This window comes from Pleurodeles waltl, chromosome 5, assembly GCF_031143425.1.
Source record: "Pleurodeles waltl isolate 20211129_DDA chromosome 5, aPleWal1.hap1.20221129, whole genome shotgun sequence".
In the NCBI taxonomy this organism is placed as follows: domain Eukaryota; kingdom Metazoa; phylum Chordata; class Amphibia; order Caudata; family Salamandridae; genus Pleurodeles; species Pleurodeles waltl.
The window spans coordinates 1,862,261,057-1,862,281,248 of NC_090444.1; the positions used below are offsets into that span (position 1 = coordinate 1,862,261,057).

The following is a 20,192-nucleotide window of genomic DNA, read 5'->3' on the forward strand; positions in this document are numbered from 1 at the left end:
GGAATCTATGCAGGGGTAGGCAACTGTGCCCAGGGGGCTGGATGGTGGTATGTTTGTAGGATTGTGGGCATGCAGGGAAGTTGGATCTGGGTGTTGTGGACTTGGTAGGAGATGGGGTCCTGGTGGTAGTGAGAGGGGTGGGGTGATACGTGCATTATGGGTGTGGTGACTGTTAAGGTATTGTAGTTGACTTACCCGAGTCCAGTCCTCCAGTGAGTCCGGTGAGGCCCTCTGGGTGCAGGATAGCCAGGACCTTCTCCTCCCAGTCGGTGTATTCGGGGTGTGTAGGTGGGGGTCCACCACCAGTCTTCTGTACGGCGATGTTGTGCCTGGATGCCATTGACCGGACCTTCCTGAGCAGGTCGTTCCATCTCTTCCGAATGTCGTCCCTTGTAAGTGGATGGTCTCCCACTGCGTTGAAACTATCGTTTGCCATAGCTCCATCTTCCTGGCCACAGGTGTCTGCTGCACCTGTGCCCCGAATAGTTGTGGCTCGACCCTGAGTTTTTCGTCCAGCATGGTCTGTGAAGCGGGGGTGCTTAGGGGTGCCATTGTGTGTGTTGTGGGTGTATTGGTGAGGGTACTGTCATGTGGTGGTGTGTGAGGCTTGTAATGGTGTTTGGGGTATGTATGTGTTTTGGTGGTGTATTTGTGTGATGTTGGGTTCAGTGTATGCATGTTTTGTTGTCAATATCTGTCGCGCTATTGGCGATGCAAAGGATTGTGGGGTATGTGTGTGAGTGTTTTATAGTGTTCTGGATATGTGTCAGGTGTGTGGGCTTCTAAGTTGCCAATGTGTGCATTTGTTGTTGGTGGGTCCCATTGCTGGCCGTGGCGGTGCGTGCCGCCAATGGTCGTTCGGCATTTACTATCCGCCACGCTGATTTGTGCATCATTCTTTGGTGGGCGGAGGATTTGTCTGCATGGTGGTGGCGGGGTGGGGTGTACTGCCTTTCCGCCGTCGTAGGCACTGACGGTGGGTGGAGGTTGCAGGATGTTTGGAGGTTTAAATTTTTGACATTATTATTCATCGGTGTGCAGTCTACCGCCACTGGCGGTCTTCTGTTCACCGTTGCCACGCCAGTTGGCGGTGATTACCGCCTAGTTCATAATGAGGGCCTTAGTCTGGAGACCCTGAAGCAGATAGGAAGACAGGTGGACTGGGCCTGAAGGATTTACAGATTTGTTATTTTGCTGGGATTTTACACTATTCAGCGCTCTGATGCACTGAGGGCTGGATCTAGGAAAATAATGTACTAGAGTGCTTGGTAGACAGAGATGCGCTCCCTGAATGCCTTGTGAGTGGCTTCCTGGTATGTCAGGTTTCAAGAGGCTGTTAAGAAATTACTAAAGCACCCCTCATGTGCCAGGCTGTTGAATATAGGTGTAGAATCTTAATTGCATGTGCACTAGGACATGGTTCTGGGTAGACTCTAGACAGGAATTACGTAATGCACTGCGAGGCATTAAGGTGTGATTAATAACGAGTGATGTCATGTTTATTTGCATGAGTGTATGTTGAGGAATAAAGGCGTGTTAAGCTGCAACTCCTGTCTGATGTACCTTATTCGCATGCTCCCGGGCTGATGAAGACGCTACGTCTGGTGACAAGTAGGGATGCGTGCCCCAAGGAAAATGAGTTACTCTACCTAAAAGTTTGCAACCATTCGGCAAACTGCTTGTGCGTGACACGTGTACCTCAAATCGATGCCAAGGGGTCTGCAACCAGTGCATATGGAGTCAGAGCTCTGCTCCAGCCCATACAATGCCAAAAAGAGGAGCACATTCATAATGCAGCAGTTGACAACAACGCTGTGCTATGCCGTGAACATGGAGCAATTACTCAAACAAATACAAAAATAATGATGACGACAACAATCACGTACAAGAAACAGAGAATTTACTCACCATTAAAGTTGATCGAAGCAGTCTATGACCTTGGATCAGTCATGGTGGCAAAAGCCCCAGGGCACAGGTTGTGCTTGCAGAAGTTGCAGTCACCGGTCAGGCACAGCAAAAGCTGTCTGATCTGCACATGTTTTCAATGGCAGTAGAGAGAGCATAAAGAACAATACAGCCACTTTCCTAAAGCCATCACCCCCTTTCGAAACAGAATGTTGGTGCCAGGTGGGTACGTGGATTGAAACCTTTGATAAGTTCATAGATGTTCTATAAGAAGAAGATGACAAAAAAAATCACCAAATACTTTTAAAAAAACTTGCAGGCGCCGGAGTGAAAGAAGCTTTAAAAAAAAAATCACAGGCTGAGATAAAATCTTACAAAACAGTGAAAGAAGCATTAGAAGCCAAATTCAACAGAAAGCCAAATGTGAACTACGAAAAGTATGTCTTCAACCAAGCACAACATCAGGTTGGTAAAACGATGGACACATTTGTCGAAAGACTTGACACACTTATTAAACATTGCAAGTTCTGTGATTTCACCTACGAAGAAGCTATGTGCCTCAGAATCTTTGATGGCTGTGTGTCCGATTCTTCAGAAAATGCATGCACAGAGAAGTAGTCTGGAGAAAATGCTGATGGCTGCAAGAGCAGAAGAATGAGCAGATCGACAATCTGCTGACATGGAAGAAGGAGCAACCCATGATGAATCGGCTTCGACTGTGAAAAGCAAGCCCAACCTAAAGCAAGATGCACGTAAGTCTTCATCATTAAAGAAATCCAAACTATGGTTCCGATGCAGATTTTCATCTCCCAATAAAGGTGAATATCCAGCAATTGGGCAGATCTTAAAGGTTGTGGGAAACAGAATTATTTCATAACTGCGTGCAGAGCTAAAGAAAACTCAAGTGCAACACAATGGCAAGACAAAATGGGTACAGGAACATTCCAGAAGAGTTCTAGCCATGCCCAGAAAGCCAAAATGTAACATCAGTCACGACTCATAGAGACCAGACAAAGTCAATCATTGTCATGTTCATCGTACAGAGGTTCTTTGGCATCATTACTGAGTAGCAATGAAGACGATGGGTGTGCACTGATGATATCCACCAAAGAACAGCGTGCACATGTAGGGATAGCTATCTGTGATGAAGAACACAGTTCAGAGAGGGCCTATCAAATAAACCGACAAGCCTCATTTGGACGCTGTTTCAAAATAAAGGTGCAAATGAACGATGACCCAGTAACCTTCATCATAGACAGTGGTGCATCAATTAACATCATGCCAGTAGCAAAGTTTAACAGCCTTTCCCCTATGCGTCGCCTCACTCCATCAGGCATGAGGGCGTATACTTAGGCCATTTCTGAGCTGCTAGAAAGTCAAGGGTTGTTGACAGCAACAATAACACACAAAAAGACATTGGGGCAAGCCACCATTCACGTTCTACAAGGAACTTTGTTGAGTGCCTGTTTGCTCCGTTTTGCCACTGCTGTTGACATGGGGTTGATATCTATTAACTACAACCTCTATACTCCATCTGAGACCACAAACCGATTCTCTTCATTATTCCATGGCCTGGGAAAACTCAAGAACAAGAAAGTACAACTTCATATCAATGCGGACGTTCCCCCTTATACTCAGCGACACCGCAAAGTTGCTTTTCATCTACAAGAAGTGGTAGGGAAAGAACTGGAAACACTGTTAAAGCATGACTTTATCAAACTTTCCACAAGTCCTATCCCACAGGTTTGCACTCATAGTGGTAGTACCAAACAATAGACAGTAATGAGCTGTGCGCAACTGTGTTGATATGTGCCAGGCAAACAAAACCACTGAAAGGGAAAGACACCCTGGTCCTCACATAGCAGCCATGATCATGCAGCTAAACGGAGCCAAAGTATTTTCCTGCCTTGACCTGAACAAGAGATACCATCAACTCAAGCTGGAGGAGAACTGCAGGTACATTACTGCCTTTTCAATTCATGTTGGTTTGCTCAGATAAAAGAGATGGCGTTTTGGAATATTTTTGGCTGCTGAGATATTTCAGGATGTTATTCACAGACTAATTCAACCTGTCACACATGCTTTTAATTCCAATGATGATACTCTGGTCTTTGAGAAATCACAGAAAGAACACAACAAAGCCTTAACCCAAGTGTGCCAGTTACTTGTCACTCTGAATGCAGCAAAGTGTGAATTTCATAAAACCAAACTCAAGTTTTTTGGGCACATATTCTCTGACAGAGGAATGACTCCAGACCCCGACAAGGTCCAAGCTCAGTCATCCACTTGCCCCCCTCATGATGTCACAATGCTGCAATCAATTACTCAAGATACAATCGCAAGGTTGCCACAGTGCGTGTCCCATTAAGAGACTTGACAAAGAAAAATGTACCATTTCAGTGGTCTCCTTAATGGGAACAGAGCTTTAAAGAGATAAAACATGCAAGTGAAAAAGCAACTGAGATGGCTTAGTTCAACCCCAAATTACACACCGAAAAAACAGTTGATGAGAGACCAGTGGGGTTGGGGGTGATTCTCAAATGCTCAGAGGCACATTGGGGAGTATGCCAGTTGAAGTTTGTCTGAAACAGAACATGCCTATTCTCAGCCTGAAAAAGGGAGTCTGGCTGTAGTATGGGCCTGCAAACATTTTCATGTATTTCTCAATGGAAAGCGATTCACTGTCGTAACGGATCACCGACCACTGCTCCCAATTTTTGGAAACCCAAAGGCCAGGATGCCCTTTTGCATCCAGATTGCATTGAAAGGTGGGGGGTTAAGACTGCAAGAGTATGACTATGAGATTGTGCACAAACCAGGGAAGGATCAAAACCCGACAGACTACTTTTCACGAGTGCTGCTGCATCGTTATAGCTTGACCTCCAAGACGGCTGAGGCCTATCTCAACTTTATTGTGAGATCTAGCACGATAGTAGCTGTGTCAGTGGAACAAATAATTGCTACTACCAATGCTGACGAAGACATGATCGCCATCAAAGAGATTATTGCTACGCAAGCATGAAGGACGAAGACATGATCGTCATCAAAGAGATTATTGCTACGCAAGAATGGAGGAGAGGCATACCGGCCTCTTGCCGATGATGTTGAATTTCAAAGGTCAAAAGTGTTCAGGATGAGTTGTCACTCACCCAGGAAGGTGTAATACTTAGATGATATAGAGCTGTCATACCTGAGAGCCTGACTCATTGAGTTGGCACATGAAGGACATTGTGGCATTGTAGCTACCAAAAGGGCGCTAGATCTGAGTGCAGTTCCCTCAGCTAGATGAGCGAGTTGAGAATGAAATGAAAGTATGCCACTTTGCAATTGTTTGTCTCCTAAGGTAACAAAACACCCATTGACAATGTTCACCCTTCCTGCCAATGCCTGGGAGACGATTACCGTTGATTTTGTTTGGTCCTTTAGGAAATGGACACCATCTTATGGTAGTCATTGATGAGTACTCACATTTTCCTTTAGTGGAAGACCTGTCTTCCACAACCCATGACAAAGTAATAGAAGGACTTGATGACATCTTTGTGACTTGGGCATCCTAGAAATCCTCAAATCTGACAACGGCCCGCCCTTCAATAGCAGAGAATTCAGAGAATCCCTTGTCCAATTCAGCGTCAAACACCAAAAGAGTACTGTCAGGAATCCCCAAGGTGCCTCCTGCGTTATCTGTCAGCATCCCCAGGGATTAGGGTTCAATCATATCTCTGTTCTTGGTTAAACCTTCATGTTTCTAAGTAAACATAATGTGCTGTGTTACACAATTGGTTTTTATCAATACTTGTTTTACCACTGCTTGTTTGCTAATGTGAGCAGGTGAAGACATGTGCTTCTAATTGGGTGTGGTGACTCATCCACATGTGGAAACACAACTGCTTTCCTGATGGGCTATAAATAGCAGAGTGAAGCATGCCTCCCTGCTTGGCTTTGTTTTGCTTCCTGATCTCAGCATCTGATTTGGCAGTCCAGCCCCTGCTGTCATCCTCGTATTCGGGTCTTTTGAGGCAATTCTTTTCTTCGTTCCTGTACCAGCTGACACCAGGCATTCCTCCAGCACTCCGGAAAAGACTGCAGCTAAGTGACTAGTATTCTCCAGGGAGTTTGTTCTGTGAGCGCCGCACTTTCTTAGAACAGCTGGTGTATTTCAGACCTCGTATTTTTGGCAGACTGCTTACCTTGAAGGGACAAATGCATTTCTGAACATTCTACATTATTATTGTTGATATTTGCCTAAATGTGCTTCAGGAAATCTGCTTGAGTTCAAGTACTACAAAAAATGACAGTGCAATTTTAAAAGAGCATTTACGTGACTTTTCTTTCTTTAATAGTATAACTGTTGAATTTAAATTGTGTCATTCATGCCTGTGTTTCAGGTTTGAGGAATTTGCTTTTGAAGGGTTTTTCACACACACAGTGAAACCAAACCACACTGTGCCACCCTAACTGTTTAAACCCAGAGTGGACATTTGTATTTCTTGGATTGTTTTTGTTCCTTTTAGTTTAACCCTATGTATGCAGGAAAGTTATACGTGATATAATTAATGCCCTTGTTTGTCTTTCTTGTGCATGATAAGTGCAACCACAGTTCTAATTGTAGTGTGCAACAGTGAATCTCTGTGAAGCCAGCCCTAGTGTCGCAGTACTTATTGTTATGGTACTCAGTTTGGGTTTTTGGTAATGCAGTGTTAGTAATTGTGCCAACAGTTATTATTATCCAAGAAAAGTGCTGGAGCATCCCGGTGTTCTTCTTCTGCTCCCGTGCCCATATCAGAAAGAGAGATTCAGTTTCAAGGAGGTTGTCTGCACTAACTCTACTATCACTCTGTCAACAACGACCTGCCCTCCCCCAAAGATACAGGGTGTCTGGCTGGACCGACAAGACGTGGCCATGTTTTGTCTCTTTCTCTTCCACTCCCCCTTTCCTTTTGGGACACCTGCCGGGGTTTCTGTGTCCACCAGGAAGTGCCGAGAGGTGTTCCAGGAGGTTGGGGGGCATACCATCGCCCCTGCAGACATCCTGCTTTTCAGGTGAGTGGCCCCATCTCGACAAGTATAGCTCTCTGGTCCCAAGCTAATGGTGTAGTTGAATGTTTGATAGGCACTCTCAAGAGAGTCATCCAGCCAGCATCCATGGAAGAGGTTGACCTGAACCAAGCCCTGTGCCAGGCCCTTCGGGCCTATTGATCAACTCCTCATTCCACGACTGGTGAAAGACAAGCTACCTTGCTATTTGTGAGAGCCATTAGAATGAAACTACTTCAAAGGACCTCGGATCAATCAATGAACACTGACAAGGTTTGAGTCGCCGAAGTAATCCGGAAAAGGAAAATAAGACATATGCAGACTAGCGTTGTCATACCCAAAAGACTGTTTTCGACAAAGGAGACGGGGTATTGGTCAAGCAGAAGAGAAAACAGAAATTGACACTCCTTTTGCAGCAGACCATCTACAGGTTCTGGTGAGAAAGAGACACGTGGTGACAGTGCATCAGCCTGGCAGACCATCACTTGGGACAATTCACATTTCAAGTACTTACCACAGCATTTTGTCGAACCCTGAAACCACGCGCAAGGTAACACCGCCAACCAGTCAGGTTGAAGCACCTGAACCAGACCCACCACTACCCAATCAGAGTGAGCCTCAATCATCACAGATCACTCAAGCTGGCCAACAAGTGTGAGCGCCTCTCGATCTGATTGAAGAGATGTGATCTTATGATGTCTGCCCCTTTCTATTTAACAAAGGAGGAGATATAGCATCTTCAGCAGACTCTACACAGGAAGGGAGGGGGGTGGCGTTAACGTGTGGTTAATAAAAAGTGTGATGTAATGTTCAGTTGTGTGAGTGTATGCTGAGGAATAGAGATATGTTAAACTACAGCTCCTGTGTGGCTTACCTTATTTGCCTGTTCCCGGGCTGAGAAGACGATGCAATAGGGTGGTTGCAACCCTACAAGCACCTGCAGGAGACCGTGGCTTTTGGGGTGTGCCGGACTTTAGGGGATTTGTAGAGAGCTGGTAAGTTTGTCAATTCTCAATTGGGCACGGGACAGTTTCTTCAATATGCAAAGCTGTCCAGGGCAGTGCGTGAGATCGGGATCGCTTTCCCTTCTGAACCAATTCTTTCGCATACAGAGGAATTGATATTAGATGCAGGGAGCAGAAGAGGTTTAATCTCACGCATTAAAGCATTAAAGAAAGATTAAATGTGCCGACCTTTGAAGGTGCATATGCTGTGGGAAGCTGGTCTTCCACAACTCCTTACAGCCACTGAGTAGAATAGAGCAGGTGCCCTCGTACAGGACGTGGGCAATAATGCTAGATATAAATTGGCCTATTTGCATTATTTACATTTTATCTGTCTTAAACTGCAGAAAATGCATAGAGTTTTCCCCACCTGCTCCACAGCATGCCGGAGTTGTGGTGAGAGCCTGACCTGGACATGCAACAGGCTCAACAAATATTGCACTGATGTGGTGGAGCACCTTAGTGGTGTCACATTGTTGCCACTGGAAACAGATGTTACAGTGCCTTTCTGGGGTTAATACTGAAGCCCAAAAAACTATTGATAAATGCAAAATAGATTTGAAACACTGGGATTTCTCCTAGCCAAGAGATGCATAGCCATGCATTAGCTCCCACCATTTGCCTCCAGGCATTTATCCTGGACTGCTGACCACTCAGATGAGCCTAGACTGTGACAGGTGAGATAATAAAACCATGCAGAGCGGGATCTAGGATTGTGGAAGGAATGACTAGTGGGCTGGCAGACCCTTGTTCAAGCTTGAACATGCCTGAAGAAGCCCAAGTTCATGGGACGATGAGGATATGCCTTGAGCGGGCTTAGAAGAGGTGCGGAATGAAGGGGCATAGAAGGGATGAAGGAAGTGAGGGGATGATATGCATTATTTTATTGTTGGGGATGGTAATGTGCTTAATTTGTAAATTAAAAAAGTGCCAGGACCCTCGTCAGTAGGCCTCCCATTGCCCCTGCAGGCGCTGCCAGTGACACTACCAACATAACTACTAACCATCACACACCTACAAGTCTGTGATGGTTAGTTTTAGACCAGCAGTTCCCCAACTGTGGTCCGGGGACACCTGGGGGTACGCAAAGCACATTTATGGGGTCCGCGGCTGTTAGTTTTTTTTTTGTTTTATAGTGACCCATCTCGGCCTTTCTAGGTACTCGAAAAACAAACTAGTCTCAAGATGTAGATTAAGGGCCTGATTACAGGTTTGGTGGTTGGAAAAGCCGACCACAAGACCCGTGGTGAGGAGACCACCGCAGAACTGGCAGTCTCCCCACCGGCCCCATTATGAGTTTTCCACTCGGCTGACTGAATCCAAGGTGCTAAGTCCAGTGCTATCTCACAGGGTGCCCCCCAGCGCCATCACAATGCGCACTGTCTGCACAGCAGACAGTGTGCATTCCGACGGTGCTGGGGAGGGGGACCCCTGCACTGCCCAGGACAATGTTGTGGGCAGTGCAGGGGGCCCCAGCACTTGTTTTCCACTAGCCTTTTTGTGGTGGTTAAACTGCCATGAAAAGGCTGGCAGAGAACATGGTTGTAATCAGCATGGTGGTGCTGACTTCAGCGCCGTCGTGGCTGATTACAACCACGACCGGCATCATCCCATTGTCCCATCGGGATCAGAAAACCTGGTGGAGATGGTGGTCTTTTGATGGCAGCAACCACCAATCTTGTAATATGGCTGTCAGACCACCACAGCTGCAGCTATCCAACCTCCACTGCAAGTTTGGCGGTCTTTAGACCGGCAGACTCTTAATCGGGCCCTCAGTGTCTAACTGGATATCTCAAAAACAATAAATACCATGGTGTTGTAAGAGGCATTGTCATGGCCATCACCAACAGCCAGAACACCTCAGGCTCACCACAAATGGAAGAACTGAAGGCCTTACTCTTCAGGCTCCACCTAGCTACCCAGAACTGTTTTCTCTCTCTTCTCTTTTCCATTTTCTAGCCTGCACTTGTGTCTCTCTGTTATATGTGAAGTGCTTGGATGTCCATGTGGCTAAGTCTGTGTTGTATAGGAATCTAAATACAGAAATGTGTAAAGAAAAGCTCCTAGGGGGAGAACAAGGGGTGAAGTAACTTGGGTTTTGGCGAGAGGAGAGAAAGGAGGGATTACCACCCTCCACAACCAAGATAAAGAGAGGCACAGACAGGGAAAAGATAACTGGGGATCTATAAAGGATTAATGGGTCTGTGAGGTCCTGCAAAGAAAGGGCTGCAGAATGTCTTTAACAAGACCACATTCAGCGATATGGACTGAGCATTCTTAGGGTACCAATCTTTAAAGAAATGTGAGGTGACAAATTCCTGGACAAGGTTGCTTCAGAGCAGGGCAGGTTACTTTGAGTAAGTTTAATGGTGAGTTACTGTACTTCTGATGATGATCCAAATGTAACTCATTCTTCTGTACTTGTGTCTCACCCTTGTTCTAAAGGTCTGATTGTAATGAGCAGTGTATCTCTCTGGAGTTCAGGAGTACATTTCGGTAAGTAAAAGATGCTGAAACAAATTTTTGATGCCAGAAAAAACTCACAGACTGGAATGACAGTGTTTATGCCTATGCAGAAGCCGGTGATCAGCAGGGTCCAGGCCTGCGCGTGACGTCTGCCGCCCTTGTCCATGAAGACATATACGCCCAACTTGGATGGTACTTCGATGGCTCCATAAACGAACTGGGTCATGTACATGTCTAGCCCAAGTCCTGTGATGTTGAGGCTGATTCCATAGTAACAGAAGGCCACACCAAACCTACAAGACAGGGGACAAGCAATCCTATGGAGTTAGCTGGGAGCACATTTGCTGAGACAATAAACAAAGGAAGTTCACCTTTTATAAAGCATCTCCTTACCATACCACCGCTGCACAGACCGAGATCCTTCTCAGTACCGGGGTTCTGAATAAGTCAATATATGAGTAATTTGTACCAGTGTTCTCCTCTTCTGCGATTTTACGGAGTGTCTAAGAACAAAGTACAATAAGAAGTTGTAGCTTTTGTATATTTTATTTTATTCTTCTGTGGCTTTCTCAGTTGCTTTCTGTTTACTGGTTATAAGCCCATGATTAATTTGGCATACCCCCGACCAAGCTGAGCATCTCTCAATATGATTAGAACCCTGACATCAGTTCACAAGCATAACATTTTCAGCCATCACTACTTTAGGTAACCGTCAGGGTTCACCCTTTATTTGGGGCACAACATGTGCTTTCCCATTACTGCTGACTGCACTTTGCATTGACTACTTCCATTATTCTTTTGATTGTACTTAGGTGCTTGGTAAAGCTTTAGTGGTCTGTGCTCTGACCACCAGGTCAGCTGAGCCATGTGCTCTTGTACCCTGGCAGAGCACACCCTGGCGGAGATCTCTGCCCTCAACAGAGCCATTGCTATGACGTCTTTACTGAAGACACCAAAGCTTTGCTTTTCGGACCCAAAGCAGGAGTTTGTTGTTGAAAAACATAGAAGTAATGGTCCTGACGCAGTGTGTGCAAGTCAATAATCTTGTTTGCTGGTTGGGAATGCCAGGCTTTGTCTGACGCGTCTGTACAGAAAAAGATTGTAGGAAAGTACCATCTTGCCTGGCATGTTACCCCCATTTTCATTGTATGTATGTATGTTTTAGCCCCTGTGTCACTGGGATCCTGCTAGGCAGGACCCCAGTGCTCATAGTATGTGCCCTGTATGTGTTCCCTGTGTGATGCCTAACTGTCTCACTGAGGCTCTGCTAACCAGAACCTCAGTGCTTATGCTCTCTCTGCTTTCTAAATTTGTCACCGCAGGCTAGTGACTACATTTACCAATTCTCATTGGCACACTGGTACACCCATATAATTCCCTTGGATATGGTACTTAGGTACAGAGGGTATTGGGGTTCCAGTAGATCCCTATGGGCTGCAGCATTTCTTTTGCCACCCATAGGGAGCTCAGACAATTCTTACACAGGCCTGTCACTGCAGTCTGAGTGAAATAATGTCCATGTTATTTCACAGCCATTTTCACTGCACATAAGTAACATATGAGTCACCTATATATCTAACCTTCACCTGGTGAAGGTTGGGTGCCAAGTTACTTAGTGTGTGGGCACCCTGGCACTAGCCAAGGTACCCCCACGTTGTTCAGGGAAAATTCCCAGGACTTTGTGAGTGCGGGGACACCATTACACGCGTGAACTATACATAGGTCACTACCTATGTATAGCGTCACAATGGTAACTCCGAACATGACCATGTAACATGTCTAAGATCATGGAATTGGTATTGGGCGGACAATTCCATGATCCGCCGGGTCTGTAGCACAGAACCCGGGTGCTGCCAAACTGCCTTTCCCCGGGTTTCCACTGCAGCTGCTGCCAACCCCTCAGACAGGATTCTACCCACCTGGGGTCCAGGCAGCCCTGGCCCAGGAAGGCAGAATAAAGGATTTCCTCTGAGAAAGGGTGTTACACCCTCTCCCTTTGGAAATAGGTGTGAAGGGCTGGGGAGGAGTAGTCTCCCCCAACCTCTGGAAATGCTTTGATGGGCACAGATGGTGCCCATCTCTGCAAAAGCCAGTCTACACCAGTTCAGGGATCCCCCAGCCCTGCTCTGGCGCGAAACTGGACAAAGGAAAGGGGAGTGACCACTCCCCTGACCAGTACCTCCCAGGGGAGGTGCCCAGAGCTCCTCCAGTGTGTCCCAGACCTCTGCCATCTTGGGAACAGAGGTGTTGGAGGCACACTGGACTGCTCTGAGTGGCCAGTGCCAGCAGGTGATGTCAGAGACCCCCTCTGATAGGCTCTTACCTTTCTTGGTAGCCAATCCTCCTTTCTTGGTAGCCAAACCTCCTTTTCTAGCTATTTAGGGTCTGTCCTCTGGGGAATTCTTCAGATAACGAATGCAAGAGCTCACCAGAGTTCCTCTGCACTTCCCTCTTTGACTTCTGCAAAGGATTGACCGCTGACTGCTCTAGGACGCCTGCAAAACCACAACAAAGTAGGAAGATGACTACCAGCAACATTGTAGCGCCTAATCCTGCCGTCTTTTTCGACTGTTTCCTGGTGGTGCATGCTCTGGGGGTCACCTGCCTTCACCCAGCATTGGAAGCCAAGAAGAAATCTCCCGTGGGTCGACGGAATCTTCCCCCTGCTAACGCAGGCACAAAAAGACTGCATCACCGGTCCTTCTTCAACCTTCAGCACGCCGTGGGACATCTTCCATCCAAAGGAGAAGTTCTTAGCTCTCTTTGTTGTTGCAGAAACCTAAGCTTCTTCCATTTGGAGGCAGCTTCCTTGCACCTTCATCTGGGATTTCCTGGGCTCCTGCCCCCCCCTGGACACTATTGCGACTCTTGGAATTGGTCCCCTTGCCTTGCAGGTCCTCAGGTCCAGGAATCCATCTTCAGTGCTTTGCTGGTGTTTGTGGTTCTTGCAGAATCCCCCTATCACGACTATTGTGTCCTTTTTGGATAGTAGGTGTACTTTACTCCTACTTTTCAGGGTCTTGGGGTGGGGTATCTTGGACACCCTGACTGTTTTCTTACAGTCCAAGCGACTCTCTACAAGCTCCCATAGGTCTGGGGTCCATTCGTGATTCGCATTCCACTTTTGGAGTATATGGTTTGTGTTGCCCCTAGACCTATGTTTGCCTATTGCAACCTATTGTAATTCTACACTGTTTACATTACTTTTCTGACTCTTACTTACCTGTTTTGGGTTTGTGTACATATGACTTGTGTATATTACTTACCTTCTTACTGAGGGTACTTACTGAGATACTTGTGGCATATTGTCATAAAAATAAAGTACCTTTATTTTTAGTAACTCTGAGTATTGTGTTTTCTTATGATATTGTGATATTGTGCATATGATATAAGTGGTATAGTAGGAGCTTTGCATGTCTCCTAATTCAGCCTAAGCTGCTTTGCCATAGCTACCTTCTATCAGCCTAAGCTGCTAGAAACACCTCTATTCTACTATTAAGGGATAACTGTACCTGGCACAGGGTGTAAGTACCACAAGGTACCCACTATAAGACAGGCCAGCCTCCTACATTGGTGATGCAGCGGTGGGATAAGTACTTGCAACTGCTTTACCACTTTGTCATGTTGTACTTTTCATAAGAGAATCATATACCAAATAGTTCCGTATATATGTACACTTAACCAAAAAAGTTTACTTTTCTATCCTAAAACTTTTTACAAAGTTCTGAAAAGTTTCTTAAAACTTCTAAAAGTTTTCTCAAAGTTAGAAAAAGTTTTTTCTGTGCTTTCTAAAGTTCTAAAACTTTTTCTTTTCTCACTATCCTTAAACCTTTACTATCATGTGTGTTGTAGAGTCCAGTCTCAAGACTGTTAATGCAACATATGAGAGTTTGAACTATAAAAGTTTGAGGGGTCTCTGCCTGGATAGAGATTTCAGTATAGGAAAGAACCCTACAAAAGAGTTTCTCTTTAACATGCTTGTTGTAGATGACCAGAACCAGTCTGGACCATCAAATGAGAGGTTAGAAAAGGGAGAAGCTTCCCAGTCTTAATCAGAGGAGTCCCCTGGAGAAGCTGGGGAGGGTTCTGACAAGGGTCTGCCCCATAGCAGGGCACCTAGTGATGCTGGTAGTGATAGAGGTTCCCATAACAGTAGGGCATCCTTTATTCCTAGAGGCCAGGTTACCAGGGACCAGACAGTTAGGGACAGGTCCCCCTCTGAAACTTCCCAAATTTCATCTGTGTCAAAGCATAATGAGGATAACTTGTTAGAAAGGGAACTCAAAAAGTTGAGGGTTGAAGATACCAGACTGAAGCTTAAACAGCAGCAGCTGGCCTTAGATAGGGAATCCCTAGACATAGAGAAGGAAAGACAGAGGTTGGGGTTGGTTCCCCATGGTGGCAGCAGCAGTATTCCTGATAGCAATCCTGTTAGAGAGCACGATTCCAGGAATCTGCACAAGATAGTCCCCCTTTACAAGGAAGGGGATGACATTAATAAGTGGTTTGCTGCACTTGAGAGGGCCTGTATGGTACAGTTGATCCCTCAAAGGCAGTGGGCTGCTAATTTGTGGCTATCTTTCACTGGAAAGGGTAGGGATAGGTTCCTTACTGTTAGAGAAAGTGAAGCCAATAACTACAAAGTTTTGAAAGATGCACTCTTGGATGGATTTGGCTTAACCACTGAACAATACAGTATTAAGTTCATAGACACCAGAAAAGAGTCTTCTCAAGACTGGACAGATTTTGTGGACTGTTCAGTGAAGGCCTTGGAAGGTTGGTTACATTGCAGTAAGGTATCTGACTATGAAAGCCTGTACAATCGTATTCTGAGAGAGCATATTCTGAACAACTGTGTGTCTGACTTATTGCACCAATACCTAGTGGACTCAGATCTGACATCTCCCCAATAATTGGGAAAGACGGCAGACAAGTGGGTCAGAACAAGGGTGAACAGAAAAGTTCATACGGGGTGACAAGGATGGCAAGAAGAAGGATTGTAAGTCTTCTGAGAAGGGTGGGGACAAAAGTAAACATTCTGAGTCTTCATCAGGCCCACAAAAAAGCTCTGGGGGTGGTGGGTCCAAATCCTCTTAAAATAAGCAACCTAAAAAGCCTTGGTGTTATTTGTGTAAAGTCAAAGGCCATTGGGCAACTGATTCCAGCTGCCCAAAGAAAAACACCAAACCTCCCACCACCACAACCCCTGCTGCAAATTCTAATGCCCCTAGTAATAGCAGTGGTGGTGGGAAATCTACTACTAATAGCCAATCCAAGGGAGTAGCTGGGCTCACTATTGGCAATGTAGTTGGGGTTGGTCTTGTTAGGGAGACCACAGAGGCTGTTTTAGTCTCTGATGGTGGCATTGATTTTGCCACCTTGGTTGCTTGTCCCCTTAATATGGATAAGTACAAGCAACTTCCCCTAATAAATGGTGTTAAGGTTCAGGCGTACAGGGACACAGGAGCCAATGTAACTATGGTGATAGAAAAACTGGTCCACCCTGAGCAACACCTAGTTGGTCAGAAGTACCAAGTGACAGACTCTCATAACAACACTCTTAGCTACCCCATGGCTGTTGTGAATCTCAACTGGGGGGGGGGTTTACTGGTCCAAAGAAAGTTGTGGTAGCCACAGATTTACCTGTAGACTGTCTACTAGGGAATGATTTGGAGACATCAGCTTGGGCAGAAGTGGAGTTGGAGGCTCATGCATCAATGCTGGGCATTCCTGGGAATAGTTTTGCTTTAACCAGGGTTCAGGCCGAAAAGCAAAAAGGACAGGGTAACTTGGATCCTGGAACAATGGACCAAGTGCTCTCTAAAGCTAGGGGTAAAAAGGGTAAATCCCTACCCATTATCCCTCCCTCTACAAATGATTCCCCTTCTGAGGAAGAGGAATTTCCTCCCTGTGCAGAACCTACACCAGAGGAGCATGCTGAGCATTTGGGTGGAGATAGGCCCGCCAGGGAAGAGCTGAGTGTGGCACAGCAAACCTGTCCCACATTAGAGGGTCTCAGATTGTAAGCTGTCAAGCTGCAAAATCGGGATGTCAGTGACAGTCATAGAGTATACTGGGAAGATAACCTCTTGTACACACAGTCAAGGGACCCAAAACCTGGAGCAGCCAGGAGATTGGTTATTCCCCTGCAGTACAGAGAGTTTCTTCTCACTCTAGCACATGACATTCCTTTGGCTGGGCATTTGGGTCAGACGAAAACTTGGGAAAGACTTGTCCCCTTGTTTCACTGGCCTCATATGTCAGAGGACACCAAAGACTTTTGTAAGTCCTGTGTGACCTGCCAAGCCAGTGGCAAGACTGGTGGCACTCCAAAGGCCCCTCTATTTCCACTTCCAGTGGTTGGGGTGCCCTTTGAAAGGGTAGGGGTTTTCATAGTTGGCCCCCTTGACCCTCCTACTGCTTCAGGTAATAGATTTATCATGGTGGTAGTGGACCATGCCACAAGATATCCTGAAGTCATACCTTTAAGGACCACTACAGCTCCTGTAGTGGCAAAGGCCCTCCTGGGAATCTTTTCCAGGGTGGGTTTTCCTAAAGAGGTGGTGTCAGACAGAGGTAGCAACTTCATGTCTGCATACCTAAAAGCAATGTGGAAGGAGTGTGGTGTTACCTACAAGTTCACCACCCCTTACCATCCACAAACAAATGGTCTGCTTGAGAGGTTTAATAAAACTATCAAAGGTATGATAATGGGACTCCCTGAAAAACTCAGGAGGAGGTGGGATGTCCTGTTACCTTGCCTCCTTTTTGCTTACAGGGAGGTACCCCAAAAAGGAGCAGACTTGAGCACCTTTGAACTCCTCTTTAGGGACCCTGTAAGAGGTCCACTGACTCGTGTGAAGGAGGGTTAGGAACAACCTTAAAAAGCTCCTAAACAGGACATAGTGGATTATGTACTTGGCCTAAGATCCAGAAAGGCTAAGTACATGAAAAAGGCCAGTAAAAACCTTCAGGCCAGCCAGGAGCTGCAAAAGCAATGGCATGACCAGAAGGCTGTTCTGATCCAGTACCAACCAGGACAGAAGGTGTGGGTATTGGAGCCTGTGGCCCCAACAGCACTCCAAGACAAATGGAGTGGACCCCATCTAATTGTTGAGAAGAAGAGTGAGGTTACTTATTTGGTAGACCTGGGCACTGCCAGGAGTCCCCTTAGGGTGATTCATGTCAACCACCTGAAACCCTACTATGACAGGGCTGATCTCACCCTGCTCATGGCAACAGATGAGGGACAGGAAGAAGAGAGTGATCCTCTCCCTGATCTCTTCTCCACCACTGAAGCAGATGCCTTAGTGGAGGGAGTAGTTTTAGCCGATTGTCTGATTGCAGAACAGAAAGACAACTGCATCAATCTCCTAAGCCAATTTTCAGACCTCTTTTCACTTGTACCAGGTACCACATCCTGGTGTGAACACACTATTGACACTGGAGATAGCCTCCCTGTCAAAAGTAAAATTTATAGGCAGCCTGACCATTTCAGAGACTGCATTAAACAAGAGGTGCAGAAAATGTTGGATTTGGGGGTGATTGAACCTTATGAAAGCCCATGGGCTAGCCCAGTGGTGCTTGTACCAAAACCTCACACCAAAGATGGAAAGAGGGAGATGAGGTTTTGCGTAGATTACCCAGGGCAGATGAGCTCATTGATACACTGGCTTCTGCCAAGTATCTTAGCACTTTTGATCTAACTGCAGGGTATTGGCAGAGCAGATTGACAGAAGATGCTAAACCAAAGATTGCATTTTCTACCATAGGAGGGCACTACCAATTCACAGTAATGCCCTTGGTTTGAAAAATGCACCTGCCACTTTTCAGGGGTTGGTGAACACAGTCCTGCAAGGGTTGGAAGCTTTCAGTGCAGCATATCTTGATGATATTGCTGTCTTTAGCTCAACCTGGGATGAGCACCTGGTCCACCTTTGGAAAGTTTTGGAGGCCCTGCAAAAGGCAGGCCTCACTATCAAGGCCTCAAAGTGCCAGATAGGGCAGGGGAAAGTAGTTTATCTGGGACACCTGGTTGGTTGAGAACAGATTGCACCACTTCAGGGGAAAATCCAAACTATCATGGATCGGGTTCCCCCTACAACTCAGACCCAGGTGAGAGCCTTTTTAGGCCTCACAGGGTGCTACAGGAGATTCAACAAGAGTTACGGCTCCATAGCGGCCCCTCTTAATGATCTCACAAGCAAGAAAATACCTAAGAAGGTATTATGGACAGTTAGCTGTCAGAAAGCTTTTGAGGAGCTGAAGCAGGCCATGTGCTCTGCACCTGTCCTAAAAAGCCCATGTTACTCCAAGAAATTCATTGTTCAAACTGATGTATCTGAATTAGGGGTAGGGGCAGTCTTATCACAACTGAATTCTGAGGGCCAGGATCAACCAGTTGCTTTTATCAGCAGAAGGTTGACCCCTAGAGAAAAGCGTTGGTCTGACATAGAGAGGGAGGCCTTTGCTGTGGTCTAGGCACTGAAGAAGTTGAGACCATACCTGTTTGGTACTCACTTTATTGTTCAGACATACCACAAACCTCTACTTTGGCTAAAACAAATGAATGGTGAAAATCCTAAATTGTTGAGGTGGTCCATATCTCTACACGGAATGGACTATACAGTGGAACATAGACCTGGGAGTACCCACTCCAATGCAGATGGACTCTCCAGATATTTCCACTTAGACAGTGAAGACTCATCAGGACAAGGCTAGTCTTATTGTCCTTCGTTTGGGGGGGGGGGTTGTGTAGGAAAGTACCATCTTGTCTGGTATGTTACCCCCATTTTCACTGTATGTATGTATGTTTTAGCCCCTGTGTCACTGGGATCCTGCTAGGCAGGACCCCAGTGCTCATAGTATGTGCCCTGTATGTGTTTCCTGTGTGGTGCCTAACTGTATCACTGAGGCTCTGCTAACCAGAACCTCAGTGTTTATGCTCTCTCTGCTTTCTAAATTTGTCACTGCAGGCTAGTGACTAACTACATTTACCAATTCTCATTGGCACACTGGTACACCCATATAATTCCCTTGTATATGGTACTTAGGTACCCAGGGTATTGGGGTTCCAGGAGATCCCTATGGCTGCAGCATTTCTTTCGCCACCCATAGGGAGCTCAGACAATTCTCACACAGGCCTGCCACTGCAGCCTGAATGAAATAACGTCCACTGCACATAAGTAACTTATAAGTCACCTATATGTCTAACCTTCATCTGGAGAAGGTTGGGTGCCAAGGTACTTAGTGTGTGGGCACCCTGGCACTAGCCAAGGTGCCTCCACATCGTTCAGGGCAAATTCTCAAGACTTTGTGAGTGCGGGGACACCATTACATGTGTGCACTACATATAGGTCACAATGGTAACTCCGAACATGGCCATGTAACATGTCTAAGATCATGGAATTGTCACCCCAATACCATTCTGGAATGGGGGGGACAATTCAATGATCACCCGGGTGCTGCCAAACTGCCTTTCCGGGGTTTCCACTGCAGCTGCTGCCAACCCCTCAGACAGGATTCTGCCCTCCTGGGGTCCAGGCAGCCCTGGCCCAGGAAGGCAGAACAAAGGATTTCCTCTGAGAGAGGGTGTTACACCCTCTCCCTTTGGAAATAGGTGTGAAGTGCTGGGGAGGAGTAGCCTCCCCTAGACTCTGGAAATGCTTTGATGGGCACAGATGGTGCCCATCTTTGCATAAGCCAGTCTACACCGGTTCAGGGATCCCCAAGCCCTGCTCTGGTGCGAAACTGGATGAAGGAAATGGGAGTGACCACTCCCCT

At 46.3% G+C, this 20,192-nt stretch overlaps 1 protein-coding gene across 1 annotated transcript in view; it reads right to left on the bottom strand.

The window, feature by feature from the left end:
• LOC138296891 (solute carrier family 22 member 7-like) overlaps window positions 1-20,192 on the bottom strand; it is a 297,169-nt gene that overhangs the window by 85,895 nt on the left and 191,082 nt on the right. The window contains exons 7-8 of the mRNA XM_069236387.1: window positions 10,803-10,912; window positions 10,488-10,702 (exon numbers count right to left, since the gene is read on the bottom strand). Coding sequence (XP_069092488.1) covers window positions 10,488-10,702; window positions 10,803-10,912 — 325 coding nt within the window. The remainder of the gene's footprint in view (window positions 1-10,487; window positions 10,703-10,802; window positions 10,913-20,192) is intronic.